General features: G+C 48.0%; 1 protein-coding gene across 1 annotated transcript in view; it reads right to left on the bottom strand.

Annotated features, from left to right (window-relative positions):
* Positions 1 to 16527, bottom strand: part of COLEC10 (collectin subfamily member 10) — a 361952-nt gene that overhangs the window by 124491 nt on the left and 220934 nt on the right. Inside the window, exon 3 of the mRNA XM_069220654.1 lies at positions 14919 to 14990. Coding sequence (XP_069076755.1) covers positions 14919 to 14990 — 72 coding nt within the window. The remainder of the gene's footprint in view (positions 1 to 14918; positions 14991 to 16527) is intronic.

The raw sequence follows: 16527 nt of genomic DNA, 5'->3' as shown, positions 1-16527 counted from the left end.
GCAATAAGGGTGTAAATTCAGAGATGTCCCCCTGCCTTGTGGACACATCTAAGCCTACATTGGAACCACCAGATTGCCAGCTCCATTGTAGGCTCAGTGAAATGTTGGAGCACCAGTTTGGGCGTTTGTTTGTGTAATGGGAAAACAACATGGCATAGAAATCTATTGAAAAAAGTTATAAAGAATATCAACGGTTAAAATTATTTTTTGATCCTATGATGCATAGTATTATTAGCTTCATGACCACTCCTCTTCTTAGCTGATTCCTTATTGGCTACTTTATCAAAAATGGCTGAACTTAACATCACTTGCCTCACAACTGTTGAACCTTCCTGATGGAAACATGACTGTTTGATCTTTTGAAGCTCTTGAGCTTGTATCCTACCTTCTTTCTGGTTCATTTGCTTCGCCTACTGTTATCTTTATCTACTTTTGAGATTTTCATTATATTTTTTGTTTCATTGGTTTACTTTCATCAAGACACCTTTTTGTTGTAGTGCTGTTAGCTACCTTGGATTTCATTTTGCTTACCTTTAAAGTAAGAAGTACCTTATACAGGGCTGTGTTGGAGGTTTAGCTTCTCAAGGTGTTTAGGATTAGGGACAGGGTAAGAGCAGTGTGAACTTGGAGTTCCTCTCCCTCATGTTTTTTGTCTTTCCTCACTTTCTGGGATTTTGTATAGGTGGCAGGCATTAGGGAAAGGATTAGTCATAATCTGGTTTACTTATTTTTATGATCCCTTTCTCAATTAACACTGGCTAACAATCTTGGCATATGCTGGACAGGTGACTGCAACACAATCTGCAGTAGTTGAATAATTGGTGCCTTGGTTTGGTCTCTCCCCTTTCTTCTAATTGGCACATCTTGTCCTACAGGGCATGCTTGAGGGGGGGAGTCCTTTCACCTAAACTGACTTCCCAAACCTTTTTGACAACCTAGGGTGACACCCATGGTCATGTTTAAAAAGGCTAAAATGGTCAGACATTTCTTATGTCCTGGAAATAAGACATATCACTTCACAGATGTGAACAAAGCATGGATCACTAAGGCATGGTAGTTATTTTAAAACTGAAGCTGTTTAGGTGGTGACATCACAGCAGTCTATAAGACCAAGGAATGTGTATATTTTGTTAGGAAGAAAAAAAGTCAGTGTTTGTACATTCATTAACTGCAGTACAACACATTGGGGGTCATTACAACATTGGCAGTAAAAGGCGCTTACCGCCGTGCAGAAGACCGCCAATACACCGCCGCGGCCGCGGAATACCGCCACAGCTATTATGACCCACATCTCAGAATATGCCGAAATTCAGACACCCACACAAGTCCGCCACACCAAAGGTCAGTGATAAACTGGCGAAAACAAAACCTCCACCGTCACGCCAACAGAAATACGCCCATGCTATCACGACCCACGAATCCACGCGGCGGTCTTTCAACCGCGGTATTCCATTGGCGGTACACACCGCCACGCTCAAAATACACACACATCTCCAAAACACCGCCACATTGGACAATTCAAAATACACACACCTGATACACATACAAACACCACTCCCACACACCCAATACAATATAAAACACACACCCACATCACCCACAAACCCCTACGACCAAAAAAACTGAAAGAAGGCCAGAGAGAGAATACAGCAATAGACAACCCCACCACACAGAGGCACACAACACCATCACCCATACAACATCCACGCTCAAAACACCCCACACCACCACACATCACCACACTCATCAACACATACACCACCCCACACATCACCTACACCACCCCATGTCACGCCAAAGACACCCCAGGTTTTCCGAGGAGGAGTTCAGGGTCATGGTGGAGAAAATCCTACGGGTAGAGCCACAACTATTTGGAGCACAGGTGCAGCACACCTCCATAGCCAGGAAGATGGAGCTATGGGGAAAAATCGTCGACAGGGTCAACGCTGTGGGACAGCATCCAAGAAATCGGGAGGACATCCGGAAGAGGTGGAACGACCTACGGGGGAAGGTGCGTTCAGTGGTCTCCAGGTACAACATCGCGATTCAGCGGACTGGCGGCGGACCCCCACATCCTCCCCCACAACTAACAACATGGGAGGAGCAGGTCTTGACCATCATGCATCCAGAGGGCCTCGGAGGAGTCGGTGGAGGAATGGACACTGGTAAGTCAACTCTTAACTATCAAATCCCCCACCCTACCTGAATGCTATCACACACCCCCACCCTCAACCCCTCCCCTATCACTCCAACTCCTCACTAATGTACTAATAACACAAACCACACATCCCAACACCAAGCCCTCCATGACACAACTAAGCATGGACACCCAGCACTAAAGCATGCTCACTGCACATACCCATAACAACCCCCCAACCATCATCATACAAGCCCCCACACAGGAATGCTTGCACTGGGGTACACGCACACCCACCCATTGCACACCATGACACACACACATGCAATAATCATGCTCTTATACCCCTGCAGGACCACTACGTAACGTCACCACACAGGAGGGTCCAGACATCTCCACTCCACCCACAGAAGAGGCCCACAGTGACGACAGCAGCTCTGGCCAACTGGATCCAGATGACCAGCCCGGACCATCGTGGGCCTCGGGACAGTCGGTTCCCCTTGCACAGGCACAGCCCAACACTGACCTTCCACCCTCTGGTAACACCAGCACAGCACCAACCCAGCGGGCCCATACCTCCGTACCAGGACACGTCAATCAGCGGTGTGTCCACCACTACAGGGAACCCAGGGTAACCCACCACCCCAACAACAACAGGGACCTGGGGGCAGTGGTAGTGGGCACGCGGTCCAGGGGACGGAGGCACAGGAACACAGGGGAACTGGGAGGGCTGCTGTGCGACAGGGGGCGGACAGGCCAAGGGAACCCACCCTCCACGAGGTCCTCTCCTCCATCATGGGAGCATACCACCGCTCCCAGGAGACGATGGCGACGGTCCTGGCCAAGTTTCAGGAGACCCAGGGCCTGCAGGACGAACAGTATTTGGGGTTTAGGGACTAGCTCAGAACCATCAGCTCCGCCCTGGACACCATCGTAGGGGTGCTGAAGGACATACAAAAGACCATGAGGGACACCGTGGCACTCCAAGGGGCCCCTGAAACTAGCTTGGACGGTGAACTGCCCACCACCTCTGCCGGCGCCAGTGGACAGGACGCCCCGCCACAGGACCACCACACCAGCACCCCACCCCCTGCAGACGGACAACCACCCCCGCAAGCGGTCCCTGAGATCCAGGAACAGGACAGAGCAAGATGGCAAGACCCCCGCCAGGAAATGAGACCACCCTGATTGTCCTCCCACTGTCCCACTTTGTTACCCTGTCCAGATTGGAACTGCCCCAGCTCCACTTCCTATGCCCATATGGGCAGTGCACCTGTGAGACTTATAGACTGGACTCTGCCATGGACATTCCTCCACCATCACCCATCACCATTTTGCCACCCCCTCCAATAATTAGCACTTCAATAAACACCCTTGAACCACAAAACAATCTGGAGTCAGTCTGTGATTTGGAAAATGTGTATTAGCAATGACAGTGACAAAATGCGTTTTCAAATGTAATGCCAACATACCTATGTCACACATCACAAGTCCATGAAGGATGCAAGCAGATGACACACGTTGGTAACCACACCTGTGAAACTGTAAGGGAAATGTACAACTCAGTTACCAAATACTGCTACTAATTGACAGACAGGATAGAGGTAGAAGTGTGAAAGTGAATGTAATAGTAAATCAATTGTTCTCACCTGTGTGTCACTGGAAATATTGCTGTATGACTGACTCCCTGTTGTCTATGTCTTCTTCCTCAGCTTCCTCCTCATCACTGTCCACAGCCTCCACAGGCTCCACAGCTGCCACAACACCATCATCTGGACCATCCTCCTGCAGAAAAGGCACCTGGTCGCAAAGCAAGATTGTGAAGCATCGAGCAGGCGATGATGATCTGGCACACCTTCCTTGGTGAGTAGAATAGGGAACCACCTGTCATATAGAGGCACCTGAACCTGGCCTTCAGGAGGCCGAAGGTGCGTTTGATTACCCTCCTAGTCCGCCCATGGGCCTCATTGTAGCGTTCCTCTGCCCTGGTCCTGGGATTCCTCACTGGGGTCAATAGCCATGACAGGTTGGGGTAACCAGAGTCCCCTAATAGCCACACACGGTGCCTCTGGAGTTGACCCATCACATACGGGATGCTGCTATTCCACAGGATGTAGGCGTCATGCACAGAGCCAGGGAACATAGCATTTACCTGGGAGATGTACTGGTCTGCCAAGCATACCATCTGTACATTCATGGAATGATAACTCTTCCGGTTCCTGTACACCTGTTCACTCCTGCGTGGGGGGACCAGAGCTACATGGGTGCCATCAGTAGCACCTATGATTTTGGGGATATGTCCCAGGGCATAGAAGTCACCCTTCACTGTAGCCAAATCCTCCACCTGAGGGAAAACGATGTAGCTCCTGACGTGTTTCAGCAGGGCAGACAACACTCTGGACAACACGTTGGAAAACATAGGCTGGGACATCCCTGATGCCATGGCCACTGTTGTTTGAAATGATCCACTTGCAAGGAAATGGTGCACTGATAGCACCTGCACTTCAGGGGGTATTCCTGTGGGATGGCGGATTGGTGAGATCAGGTCTGGCTCCAACTGGGTACACAGTTCCTGGATTGTGGAACGGTCAAACCTGTAGGTGATGATCAAATGTCGCTCCTCCATTGTTAACAGGTCCACCAGCGGTCGGTACACCGGAGGATTCCGCCATCTCCTCAAATGTCCCAGCTGATGGTGCCTAAGAAGGACAACAGCGACCACAGAGTCAACAAATTCCCAGGTATGTAACCACAGCTACACAGAACACGACACCAAATACAAAACTCTTCCTGTATGTGTGTTGAGTGTAGGGCTAGGTAGGTGTGACGCAGTAGTAAATGAAGCCATGTGGGCCCCTGAAATGGCGGCTGCCTGACCTCTAAAGTGGGACAATGGGATGTGAGGTATTTGCGCTGGCGTTGTACACCGTCGCGGTAGGTGGTCGTAGACCGCGGCGCAATGCTGCATTGGTTAACATTGGACCCTATGGGTCCCAGAAGCCAATGATGAAGTGCGCCGGCGGGGATGATACGCACCGCCGCGGACGTCACCGCCGCGGACGTGACCGCCATTTTCTATCTGTTCAATCACTCGATACCTGATCTTCGACAGGAGAGGACCTACACTGCAAGTGCTGCTGTGACCTCGGTCTGGAAGAGACAATGGCTGCTGCATCTGGGGAAAGGGCCCCTGCCTTCACTGCTTAGGAGTTGGAGAAGCTAGTCGACGGGGTCCTCCCCCAGTACACGCTACTCTACGGTCCTCCAGACCAACAGGTAAGTACACAGGGAGCACGTTGTATGGGCTATGCCTGTGTGGAGAGGGCTGGTTGTGAGAAGGAAGGGGGCAGAGTTCAGCAAGCATAAAGGAGTGTGAATGCATGTGCCACATGGCAAGGGTAGGGATGGGGGCCACTCACTTCGACGGTGCAGTTGGTAATGACTTCTCTTCTTCCCCTGTACATGTCATGTAGGTCAGCGCCCACCAGAAGAAGGACATTTGGCGTGCCATCGACAAGGACGTCCGGACCCTGGGGGTCCACCAGAGACGGGGCACCCACTGCCGGAAACTATGGGAGGACATTAGCCGCTGGAGCAAGAAGACGGCGGAGGCTCAGCTGGGGATGGCCTCCCAACGTGGGAGGGGTGCCCGTCGCACCATGACCCCCCTGATGTTCCGGATCCAGGCGGTGGCCTACCCTGAGTTGGATGGGCGCTTGAGGGCATCACAGCAGACACAAGGGGGTGAGTACAACATCATTCAGCGGACTTTGCGCGCAGTGGAGGGGTCTGGGTGGGGGAGGAGGGCTGTGGGCCAGGGCGAGTTACGTAGGCTAGGCCCCTCCGGAATGCAGGCCATGTGGCACTCCACCCCACCTCTGTAGAGTGCCAAGTACAGGTATACATGCCCCTGTGTCATCTATGTGTGCAGATGTCCACCGTAGCCATGTAGCCCATATCCCAGGAATTGCATCTGTAGAGGCCAAGAGCACGGCGTAGTGCAGGGGGCTGCTGTGTCTGTATTGTCCGCCAACGGTAGCGGTAAGCCATGCACTCAACCTGTCTTTCTTCGTCGTCCCCCCCCCCTTTTTGTGCTCTCCCTGTTCTTTTGAGCATCAGCATCATCAGGCGGCGGTACAGTGGCACTGGAGCACGAGGGAGCTGCATCCCACATGGCCGTGGAGGGCCACACCACGGACTCTGAATACACCAGTGGGACGGAGGGCGAGGGGAGCTTCACGTCGGTCACCGGATCACCAAACAGCGACACGGACTCGTCCGCCGATGGGAGCTCCCTTGTGGTGGCGGCACCATCTGTGCCCCCCACTTCTACAGGTACAGCCGCCACCCCCCCTACTAGCACCGCCCTCCCAGTAGCCCCTCAGCCTTCGCTCCGTGCCCGCTCACCCAGGAGGGTGGGCATCACCTTCGCCCCAGGTACCTCAGCCCCTGCCCCAGTCACCCCTGCTGCCCTCAGTGAGGAGGCCATTGACCTCCTCAGGTCACTCACTGTTGGGCAGTCTACCATTGTGAATGCCATCCAGGGTGTAGACAGGGAGTTGCAACACGGTAATGCATTCCTGGAGGGCATTCATTCTGGTCAGGCTGCCCTTCATCGAACCCTGCAATCTCTGGCCTCGGCACTGATGGCAGCCATTGTCCCTGTGTCTAGCCTCCCCCCTCCAACTTCCTCCACCCAGACCCAGTCCCCTGTACCCAGCCTATCCCAACCACACCATCAGACAAGCATGCACACACCTCAAAACACAAAAGTAGCTCAGGCAAACATAAGCACCACACAACCCACAGGCACTCACACAAGCATCACCCACATACAGACACAACAACATCCACTGCCTCCACTGTGTCCCCCTCCTCGTCGTCTCCCTCCTCCCTCCCAGTGTCGTCTACACTCTCACCTGCATGCACTACATCTACAGGCACTAGGACTCGCACCACAACACCCAGCACCACACCCCGCTCACCTGCACTCACCCCCCCACTACCATTTACACGTCCCCTGTGTCCACTCCCAGTGTGTCTGTGACGCCCCCTCCCAAAGTACACAAACGCGTGCACCCACACACCCAACATCCATCCACCTCACGACAGCCTCCAGTACCTGCACCCAAATCACCTAAAGTTACACCTCCTACAACCACCTCCTCTTCCACCACTCCCAGACCCCCTCCAGCTACCCATCCCAGTGTTCCTAAGAAACTCTTCCTCAGCAACGTTGACCTCTTTCCCACCACCCCCACCCCTCCAATTCATAGGTCCCGTAGTAGCACCTCAGCCAAAAAAGTCTGGTACCAGTGGTGCGTGTTAAAGGTGTGTGGAGTGCACTGGCCACCAGGGCAGCCAGTGTGACACGGAGCCAAAGCACTGCCAGTCCACCCCCTGTAAAGCACCTTAAGTTGGAAAGTGGCCGACGGGAGAGGGTGAAGACCCCTGCCGGCAAAACAGCTCACAAGGGTCCCGGGGGGAGTGCCGAGTCAGCTGTGACTTCTCCCAAGGTGGTGAAGGGGCAGAAGAAGTCACCAAAGTCTGGGAAGAGCAGCACGGCGGAGAAGGCCGCCATCCTCCCCGCTGGCCGGGACACCACCGCCAGCACTGTCGTCACTGGTCAGGAGACCACCGCTAGAGTCAGTGCCCTGAAGGGCAGCAGTATAGTCACTGGTCCGGAAACCACCGCCAGAGTCAGTGCCCTGGAGGGCAGCAGTATCATCACTGGTCCGGAGACCACCGCCAGCGACCTGGAGGGCTCCGACAGCCACAGCCCCTCTGGGCACTGAGGGACCGTAATGCCACACCGCTGAACAGGACAAAGACCGCAATGGTGAAGACTGCTGAACAGGGCAAAGCACCGCTGAACAGGTCAAAGACAGCAAAGGCAAGCACCGCTGAACAGGGCAAAGACCGCCATGGTGAAGACCGCTGAACAGGGCAAAGCACCGCTGAACAGGTCAGAGACAGCAAAGGCAAGCACCGCTGAACAGGGCAAAGACCGCCATGGTGAAGACCGCTGAACAGGGCAAAGCACCGCTGAACAGGTCAGAGACAGCAAAGGCAAGCACCGCTGAACAGGGCAAAGACCGCCATGGTGAAGACCGCTGAACAGGGCAAAGATTGCCATGGTGAAGACCGCTGAACAGGGCAAAGCACCGCTGAACAGGTCAGAGACAGCAAAGGCAAGCATAGCTGAACAGGGCAAAGACCGCCATGGTGAAGACCGCTGAACAGGGCAAAGCACCGCTGAACAGGTCAGGGACAGCAAATGCAAGCACCGCTGAACAGGGCAAAGACCGCCATGGTGAAGACCGCTGAACAGGGCAAAGACCGCCATGGTGAAGACCGCTGAACAGGGCAAAGCACCGCCAAATCAAGCATTGTTAGCCCATGTGCAGCTGGGACAGTGACGGAACTGGGACTGTCACAGGGAGCGTGATGCACTCTGGGCACCAGTCCCCCTCCAGAACCAGTGGAGACCTGCATCCACTCTGTCTGTCCTTCACAGGATGAAGCACTCTGGGCACAAAGCCCCCTCCAGAACCAGTGGAGACCTGCATCCACTTGAGAGACTGTGGCTTTGCACTCCCCAGGATAAAGCAGTGGGCAAACCACCCACTGTATAGACTTGAGAGACTGTGGCTTTGCACTCCCCAGGATTTAACAGTGGGCAAGCCACCCACTGTAGAGACTTGAGAGACTGTGGCTTTGCACTCCCCAGGATGGTACAGTGGGCAAGCCACCCACTGTAGAGACTTGAGAGACTGTGGCTTTGCACTCCCCAGGATGGTACAGTGGGCAAGCCACCCACTGTAGAGACTTGAGAGACTGTGGCTTTGCACTCCCCAGGATGGTACAGTGGGCAAGCCACCCACTGTAGAGACTTGAGAGACTGTGGCTTTGCACTCCCCAGGATGGTACAGTGGGCAAGCCACCCACTGTAGAGACTTGAGAGACTGTGGCTTTGCACTCCCCAGGATACATCAATGGGCATGGAGCCCCGTCGTGGATCTGGCGTGGTGCTGTCATCCGGCTGATGTGCCCCCCTTCCCTTCCCCCTGAGGTGCCTGTTGTATTTCTATCTGATGCCCCTGCAGTGTTCTCTCCGTTCCAGGACAGGTATCGTGTGTGGGCCTCGCCCATGCATTTTGGGCCCAGTGGTCCACGGACATTGAAATGTGCATACCTGTACTACTAATCGTGATGTATATATTTGGAATGTGTATATATTGATGTATATATATGCTTATTGATTTTTGATACATTACAATGGTTGAACTAATTTCCTTTTGTCTTAGCATTTATCCGGGGGGGTTGGGGGTTGTTACTGTGATGTCCGGAAATGCATTGGTGTGTGTGTTGTAATGGGAGAGGGTCAGGTGTGGGTGGGGGTGTTGCGTGTGTGTCCCCCTGACTTTTGCCTCCCCCCTCCCCTATGTCGTAGGTGCAGTACTCACGTTGTCTTCGGCGCCTACGTTGCTGGTGATCGTAGAAGAGCAGGAAGACAAGCGCAGGGAGTATTTTTAGTTTTGGCTCCATGGTGGGCTCCTTCCTCGTGGAGTGTGTTAAGGTGAGCGTTTTCCCATTGCAAAAGCTGTTTCCGCCGTGTTTTTATCCACGGTGAATCCACCCCGGAAAAGGTGGCGGATTGGCGGGTTGTGATACTGTGGGCGGTACATTGTCCTCCGCCTGTCTGTTGGCGGTGACCGCCGCGCTGCTTGTCTGTACTGCCGTGGTGGTCGGAGTGTTAAAGTGGCTGTCTATGTTGGCGATTTCCGCCACGGTCATAATTCCCTTTTTTTGTCCGCCGGCCTGTTTGCGGTATTACCGCAGCTTTAACACCGTCCGCCAGGGTTGTAATGACCACCATTGTGTTTATATTATTGTTTGTACATATATGATCAGCAATATGAAGGTTCAACAATCAAAGATTTAAAGGAACAATGGAGGGAACACATAAAGGCACTTAAGAATACTGATCCAAAGTGACCTATGGCAGCAAACTTCACAGCTCACTATAAGTGGAAAGACATTAAGAATTTGAGATTGTTTATGATTTACAATGTACAATCGAATGAGAGATGTGGTGGCACAGAATACAAATTATGAGAGAAAGATCTCAGTGGGTCTATTTAACAAAAATATGGGGCTCAATGCTGACCATGAATTGCAAATGTTTTTTTAATACAGGACAGCTATTTAATAACTGGAACACAGAAAAATGTTTTGACATTAGGGTAAGTGAGGGAACTGTACTTCTAACTTTAGCCCATTGCTTGGTACTTTTTAAGTGACCTATTTTGAAGCGAGGTATGGATAATTTGTCAAGAGCACAGCATTGGGCTTGGAATAACATTAGACATAGGTAGAAGCTCAATTCATTTAATTGATATAGCATGGCACACTGGGTGGTTGGCACTGAACATAGTGAAGAAAAAGGGGTAGAGATCAAATCTCCTCACCAATGATTATATCATTGGGTTGCAGCACTCAAAGCACTCAAAGACAATTTTTTGAAGAGATGGAAATGACTTACTGACTTTCATTACTGTTAACACCAGTATATGTACTGTCAATTGGCTAAATATTTCAGGGATAACAGTTTAGAGTATGTTGTACTATGGGATGGTTAGGAAAGCAACACTGAAATAACACAATATGAATGCTTATCACCCTTCATTGATTATTTCTAATAAATTTTCTCCTTTTTGTGAAAACAAACTGATTCATGTATTCAGAAGTATAATCTTTTAAACGTTCTAGACAGCCTACATGTATTTTGCCTCCTCTGGTGCATACACCTGAGGCTTTCTCAAGGTTAGTTGAAGAATAGGCAAGCCTGAGTCTGTGGTCCGGATATAGTGATCCTCCATAGGTTGATTATTCTAAGCAATTTTGCAATGCCAGTATTGTTAGATCCTGGACAAGCCGAGGATTGCTAGGGGTAGGGACCCCTTCTGGAGTGATATGTATCTGGTTTTTCAAGTGTTCTTTAAAAAAACGCACTTGGAACCTGAGCTGAACAGACCACAGAAACATTTTTCCTGGTAGACCCATCGATCAACCAAAAGCTTTATATACTATAATAGCTAATGGAGAAAAAAGAACATACGTGGGAGTCCCATTTACCCAACCATCCAGATAGTTATACATTTTTAACATCAATTTCTTAAACAACACTTAATGAATTTACACAAAATCACAAAAAGGGTGCTTTTTCGGGAACAAATCTACCCTTCTGCCAAATTTGATGTAATCCCATTCTGCCATTTGGGCTATAATGGTGTCTAAAATGACTATGGGAAATTGCATGGGGAAACTGCATTTAGGGACCTGCCTTTTTTCTCCGCCCCCCACTTGAGGGATCACCTTGATACTTTCAACGTAGGAGCTGAGGTGGATGAGCTTCTTTATTGGAAACTTATGTGAAGATTCATCAAACGGCACCAAAGTTATTAGCAAAACAAAAATGCTCATATATATGTTTGAGTAGCATTTCAAGGTAATGGTGCAATTTATGCACTTGTTGTGAGACTGCCTAACAGATAATGTTTACAGATGGTTATTTGATACCAATTTGTATCCCAGCATTTTGATTTATAGAGCTGTACCATGGGCAATGCTATACCAAAAGCACCATTTGTGAAGAAACTTCTTAAATAATAGTAAATATTGGGAGCCCAAAGAGGATCAGCAGCAGACTAGACTACGGTAACGGCCTCTATGCCGGCACCACACTCAAACTCAAAAGCAAACTCCAGAGAATCGAGGACACAGCTGCACGCCTCGTCCTTGGCCTCCCCCGCCACGAACGAATCTCACTACACCTCAATTCCCTTCACTGGCTCCCCATAGACAAGAGAATCACATTCATGATCCTCATCCATGCACACAAATCCCTCCACAACAGCGGCCCAACCTACCTCAATGACAGAGTGAACTTCCACACTCCCACCCGCAACCTCCGATCAGCTGACCTCACCCTAGCCACAGTCCCCCGCATCCAACGCACCACCACAGGAGGCAGGTCCTTCTCCTACCTCACCCCAAAACCTGGAACTCCCTCCCCACCAACCTCCGCAAAACCAAAGACCTCCTGCTCTTCAGAAAGAACCTCAAGACATGGTTGTTCGAACAGTGACCCTCCTTGCCCCCCTCCTTAACTCCCCCCAAGCGCCTTGAGACCCTCACGGGTGAGTAGAGCTCTCTATACATTTATTTTGATTGATTGATTTATTGAAGGTAATGCCATTCATACTTAGAGAAATCTACTTTATATGGTGACGTCAGTGATACAGGAGACAGAATAGGTCTTTTCATATTAATCAATAAGTATATTGTGGTTTATGGAGCATGAATATGGTAATTAATCGACATAGGGATACTATTTCTTGTGCCCCTTAGCACCCCCGCCAATATCACCATGTGTGCTCCGTATTTATAATACAGTGCACCATGGTGGTAGTTAGGGGACTAGCGTCAGAATGTTTTATGCTAGTCCGGCTCTTTGCAGGATTAGCGTCACAAATTCTGATGCTAATCCTGCAAAGCACCCAGAGGCCCATTGTAAACAATTGACCCCTGCTCCGAGTAGGCGTTAAAAGTGCCAAAAAAATTGCACAATTTTGGGGCATTTTGTTGGCCCCCCCTGACTGGGGAATGCCTCCTTTGCATACATTGTGCCTGGCGTAGGCACAATGTAGCATAAAGGCTACAAAGTGGCACAAGGCTTGCATTGCGCCACTTTGTAAGTATGGCGTGGCATTTTTGGCCTTCTAACGCCAGATTAGCGCCAAAAAATTATGCTAATGTAGCATTGGAATGGCGCTAGGGGCTCTTAAATATGCCCCTATATTTTTCTAAGTTGATTTTAACTCCATTAAAAATCACAAACATAAGATGCGGTTTCATAGTACACAATTAAGTGAATAAATAAATGTATAGTATTAGTTACAACTTAGACAGACACTTTGGTTTTGGACTCTGATGTAAAGAACGAATGGTATCTTTGCTGAGTGGATTTAGAAATAGAAAAAGTGATTCTTTGTATTATAAGTGTTTATATTGCAGCTTTGAGAAAGCAGCAGGAAATCTAAAACATGTGCTGGCTATGATAATAAAATCAGTGAAGCAGGCAGTCGTTTAATTAATGTGATGGATTGACCTAACATCTGTGAAGAGTATGATTTCAGGATTATAAAACAATAAGAATACATTCCTTTGGATAAAACAAAGATTCATTAATGAAATATGAAGAGAGTTCTAAAAAAGACTGTAAAGGCAAATTTTCTCACTTAAGCGTGCACGTTTTCTGAGTTATATTTTCTCTTCCTTTTCCTAAAATTCTGAGAACAACAATTGTAAGATTTAGCCCCACTGCTGAACCTCCTTTGGAAACTAGCATTTGCAAAGTCAATAGGTCTGGCTTTAATGTGTCAACGCATGTAAATCCAGGCATACACACATGTTGTTTTTATCTGTTGTGTGCACACATGCTGTCTATCATGGTAAAGCCTACCCTGTTAGTTTTGCCAATGCTAGGGACCAATAGTAAAAAAGGATTGCATCCTGTATAGAATGCATACCGGTGATAAATGAATTGAATTTGACAAACAGCATAATGATTTAAGTATACGTTAATGTGTATAATAATCCTGCGTGCATTACAAAGTAAGCAATTCATAGAGGGAAGAATGATACACCAACTAGCCAATAGCATGGAGTGAGGTAGTAATAATCCTCTAGGTGTAGCTGAAGTCCACTCTTTGTATATTTTAACAAGTTAGTAGAAATGCATATTACAGACAACTTTGCTATCAAGTCATACCTAAAAACTATAACCAACAGGCAGCCCTCTGCATATTCAAGCAGCCCGTGGCCCCAGACGCCATGGAATTAGCAAACCTGTATGATATGACAAGGGAGCTTTAATCTTTATGTAAAGAAAACATACATACAATGATTTCATATAATGTTGATTATATTCAGACAGACTAATGGCTTACGGTGATAAAGGATATGATTGCTTAGTATAACCATTTAATCTGCTAAAATGCTTCTAGTATATATTTTAAAAAAAAATATTATTGATTCTTGAATAAAGTTGAAGTGTACTTGCCTTTAGGCTCCTGGAGTACATTTGTAAATCTGTGTATGAGGGATGGTCAAACAAGCACTTCCAAACACACCTAATTTATTAGGTCTGGGATTTGACAGTGAAGCTTTTCAACAGACCTACTGCTAACACCATTCACAGATTGGGCTTTGGATCACAACTTTCAAACACTGTCATTCTATGACCCGCCTCTTTCAGCCAATGGCTGGAGGCTTTGTCAATTGTGTTTTGGCTTAGCCCAGTGGAGTATTCATCATTCACCAAATGCTGTTAGCTGTTTGGGTGTATCCTTCCACCTCCACTCCTGTGCTTGCATTGAACTTCATGAGGGACTATGTTACAACTGTTATACTTTTTCCACTCCTGCTGGCTCCTTCTTGAGTGTCTCACTACATGTGTTAGCACATTAAACCCAGACATATTGGTGCTACCAATACTTGTCACTTTAACTGCCATCTTTAAAAAAGAACACAGAACTCGCTGACTTCTGTGTGTTGAAATGTTCAGCACACTGCCTTGTTATGACCGTATAATGACAAGGACTTCCAAAGATAAGCCACCAACCTATCTCTCTTCTACACCAACCAGCTATAAACCCAACAACACATAATGTGCTAAGTTAATTTTAACAACAAAAAGTTTGATAAAATAGCTTACCTTTTCCACCTACTGGACCAATTTTTCCAATTGGTCCCTGATCACCCCTATCTCCCACATCACCTTTTGATCCTGAAATGAAAATGAACACAGACATATGAGAAATGACAGCAATCAAATTCATTTAATGTCTACTTTAATTTTGGGTCACTTTCCTTTTTGTATAAAAGCATTGTATTTGATTTAATAAGCCACGGAAGGCCAGATTTACTTGTTTGTAATAGTTACTCGCACTCCTTTTCTCTGATAAGGTGCAAACAGTTTGGTCCAAGACACAGAAAACAAAAATAAGCAGGTAGCAGAATATTATTATGGTAATGTTCTACCTTTGGGAACCAGGCTTAATTACCCATGATTCTGTGATGTAGCACTTTCTCAGCATTGTATCATGCCACGTAAAAACACATGCAGCTCTATGACACAGTGAGAAAAGATATGTGCAAATGTTGTACATTTCAGATTGTAGAATAAATGGTTTCCTAAAACAAAAGAAAGACAAATTCATGCACTCAGCGTTGTGTAAATTAGCCAGGAGGACAATCCTAGGTCCATATTTATACTTTTTTAGCGCCGCATTTGCGTAATTTTTTGATGCAAAAGTGGCACAAACTTACAAAATACAATTGTATTTTGTAAGTTTATGCCGGTTTTGCGTCAAAAGGCGGCACAAAAGCGGTGTAAATGCGGTGCTAAAAAGTATAAATATGTGCCCTAGTCACCAAAGGGCTGGATTTATTGATGCACACAGATGGAGCCCTTTGCATGGGTTGAAGCATTTTCCCCTTAAATTTGTATTTATGTGTAATAAATAAGAAACACTAATGTTTATTTTGGATACAATATGCATATGAATGAGCTTATATCATTACAGTTGATACAAGTTTAATATAATGTATATAAGTTTGTTTATTAATATAATTGAGTTATGCCACATTTATGTGAAAATGCCATTTTGGATAACATGGATGTCGTTACTGTCATTCACTAATGTATTAAACACCCCTCCTGTCCCCATGCACATTTTCTCTCCTCACAAACTCTACAGAATGAATTCAGCTGATGTACTGGTTGGTTTATTTCTACTGTTATGAATACAAAGCTGCAGCCACAGCACTGAGACAGACCTCATTGCGGCTACTGACGTCATTCAAGCCCTATTCAACCAAGGAGAGACTGTGGTTCTGATCCTCCTAGACCTCTCAGCAGTCTTCAATATGGTCTTCCCCCACACACTCATCACAAGGCTGTACAACTTAGACATCCAAGGAGCAGCTCTTAGATGGATCGCCTTTTTCCTCACCAGAAGATGGCAAAAAGTCTACATTCCCCCTTCACCTCTGAACCGAAAGAAATCATCTGTGGAGTACCCCAAGGATCCTCACTCAGCCCCATCCTTTTCAACACTTATATGACAGCTGTGGCCATCATCGTCAAAAACCACTGGTTCAGCATCATATCCTATGCCGATGACACACAGCTCATCCTCTCCCTCTCTGAAGACATCACCAGCATTAAGACTGACTTCTACAGCTGCATGACAGACGTCACCAACTGTATGAATGGCAACTGCCTGAGGCTCAAAATTGACAAGACAGAGATACTGATCTCG

Source organism: Pleurodeles waltl, chromosome 2_2, assembly GCF_031143425.1.
Source record: "Pleurodeles waltl isolate 20211129_DDA chromosome 2_2, aPleWal1.hap1.20221129, whole genome shotgun sequence".
Taxonomy (NCBI): domain Eukaryota; kingdom Metazoa; phylum Chordata; class Amphibia; order Caudata; family Salamandridae; genus Pleurodeles; species Pleurodeles waltl.
Note: the sequence above shows the minus strand (reverse complement) of the source record. Positions and strands in the feature narration are given on the sequence as shown.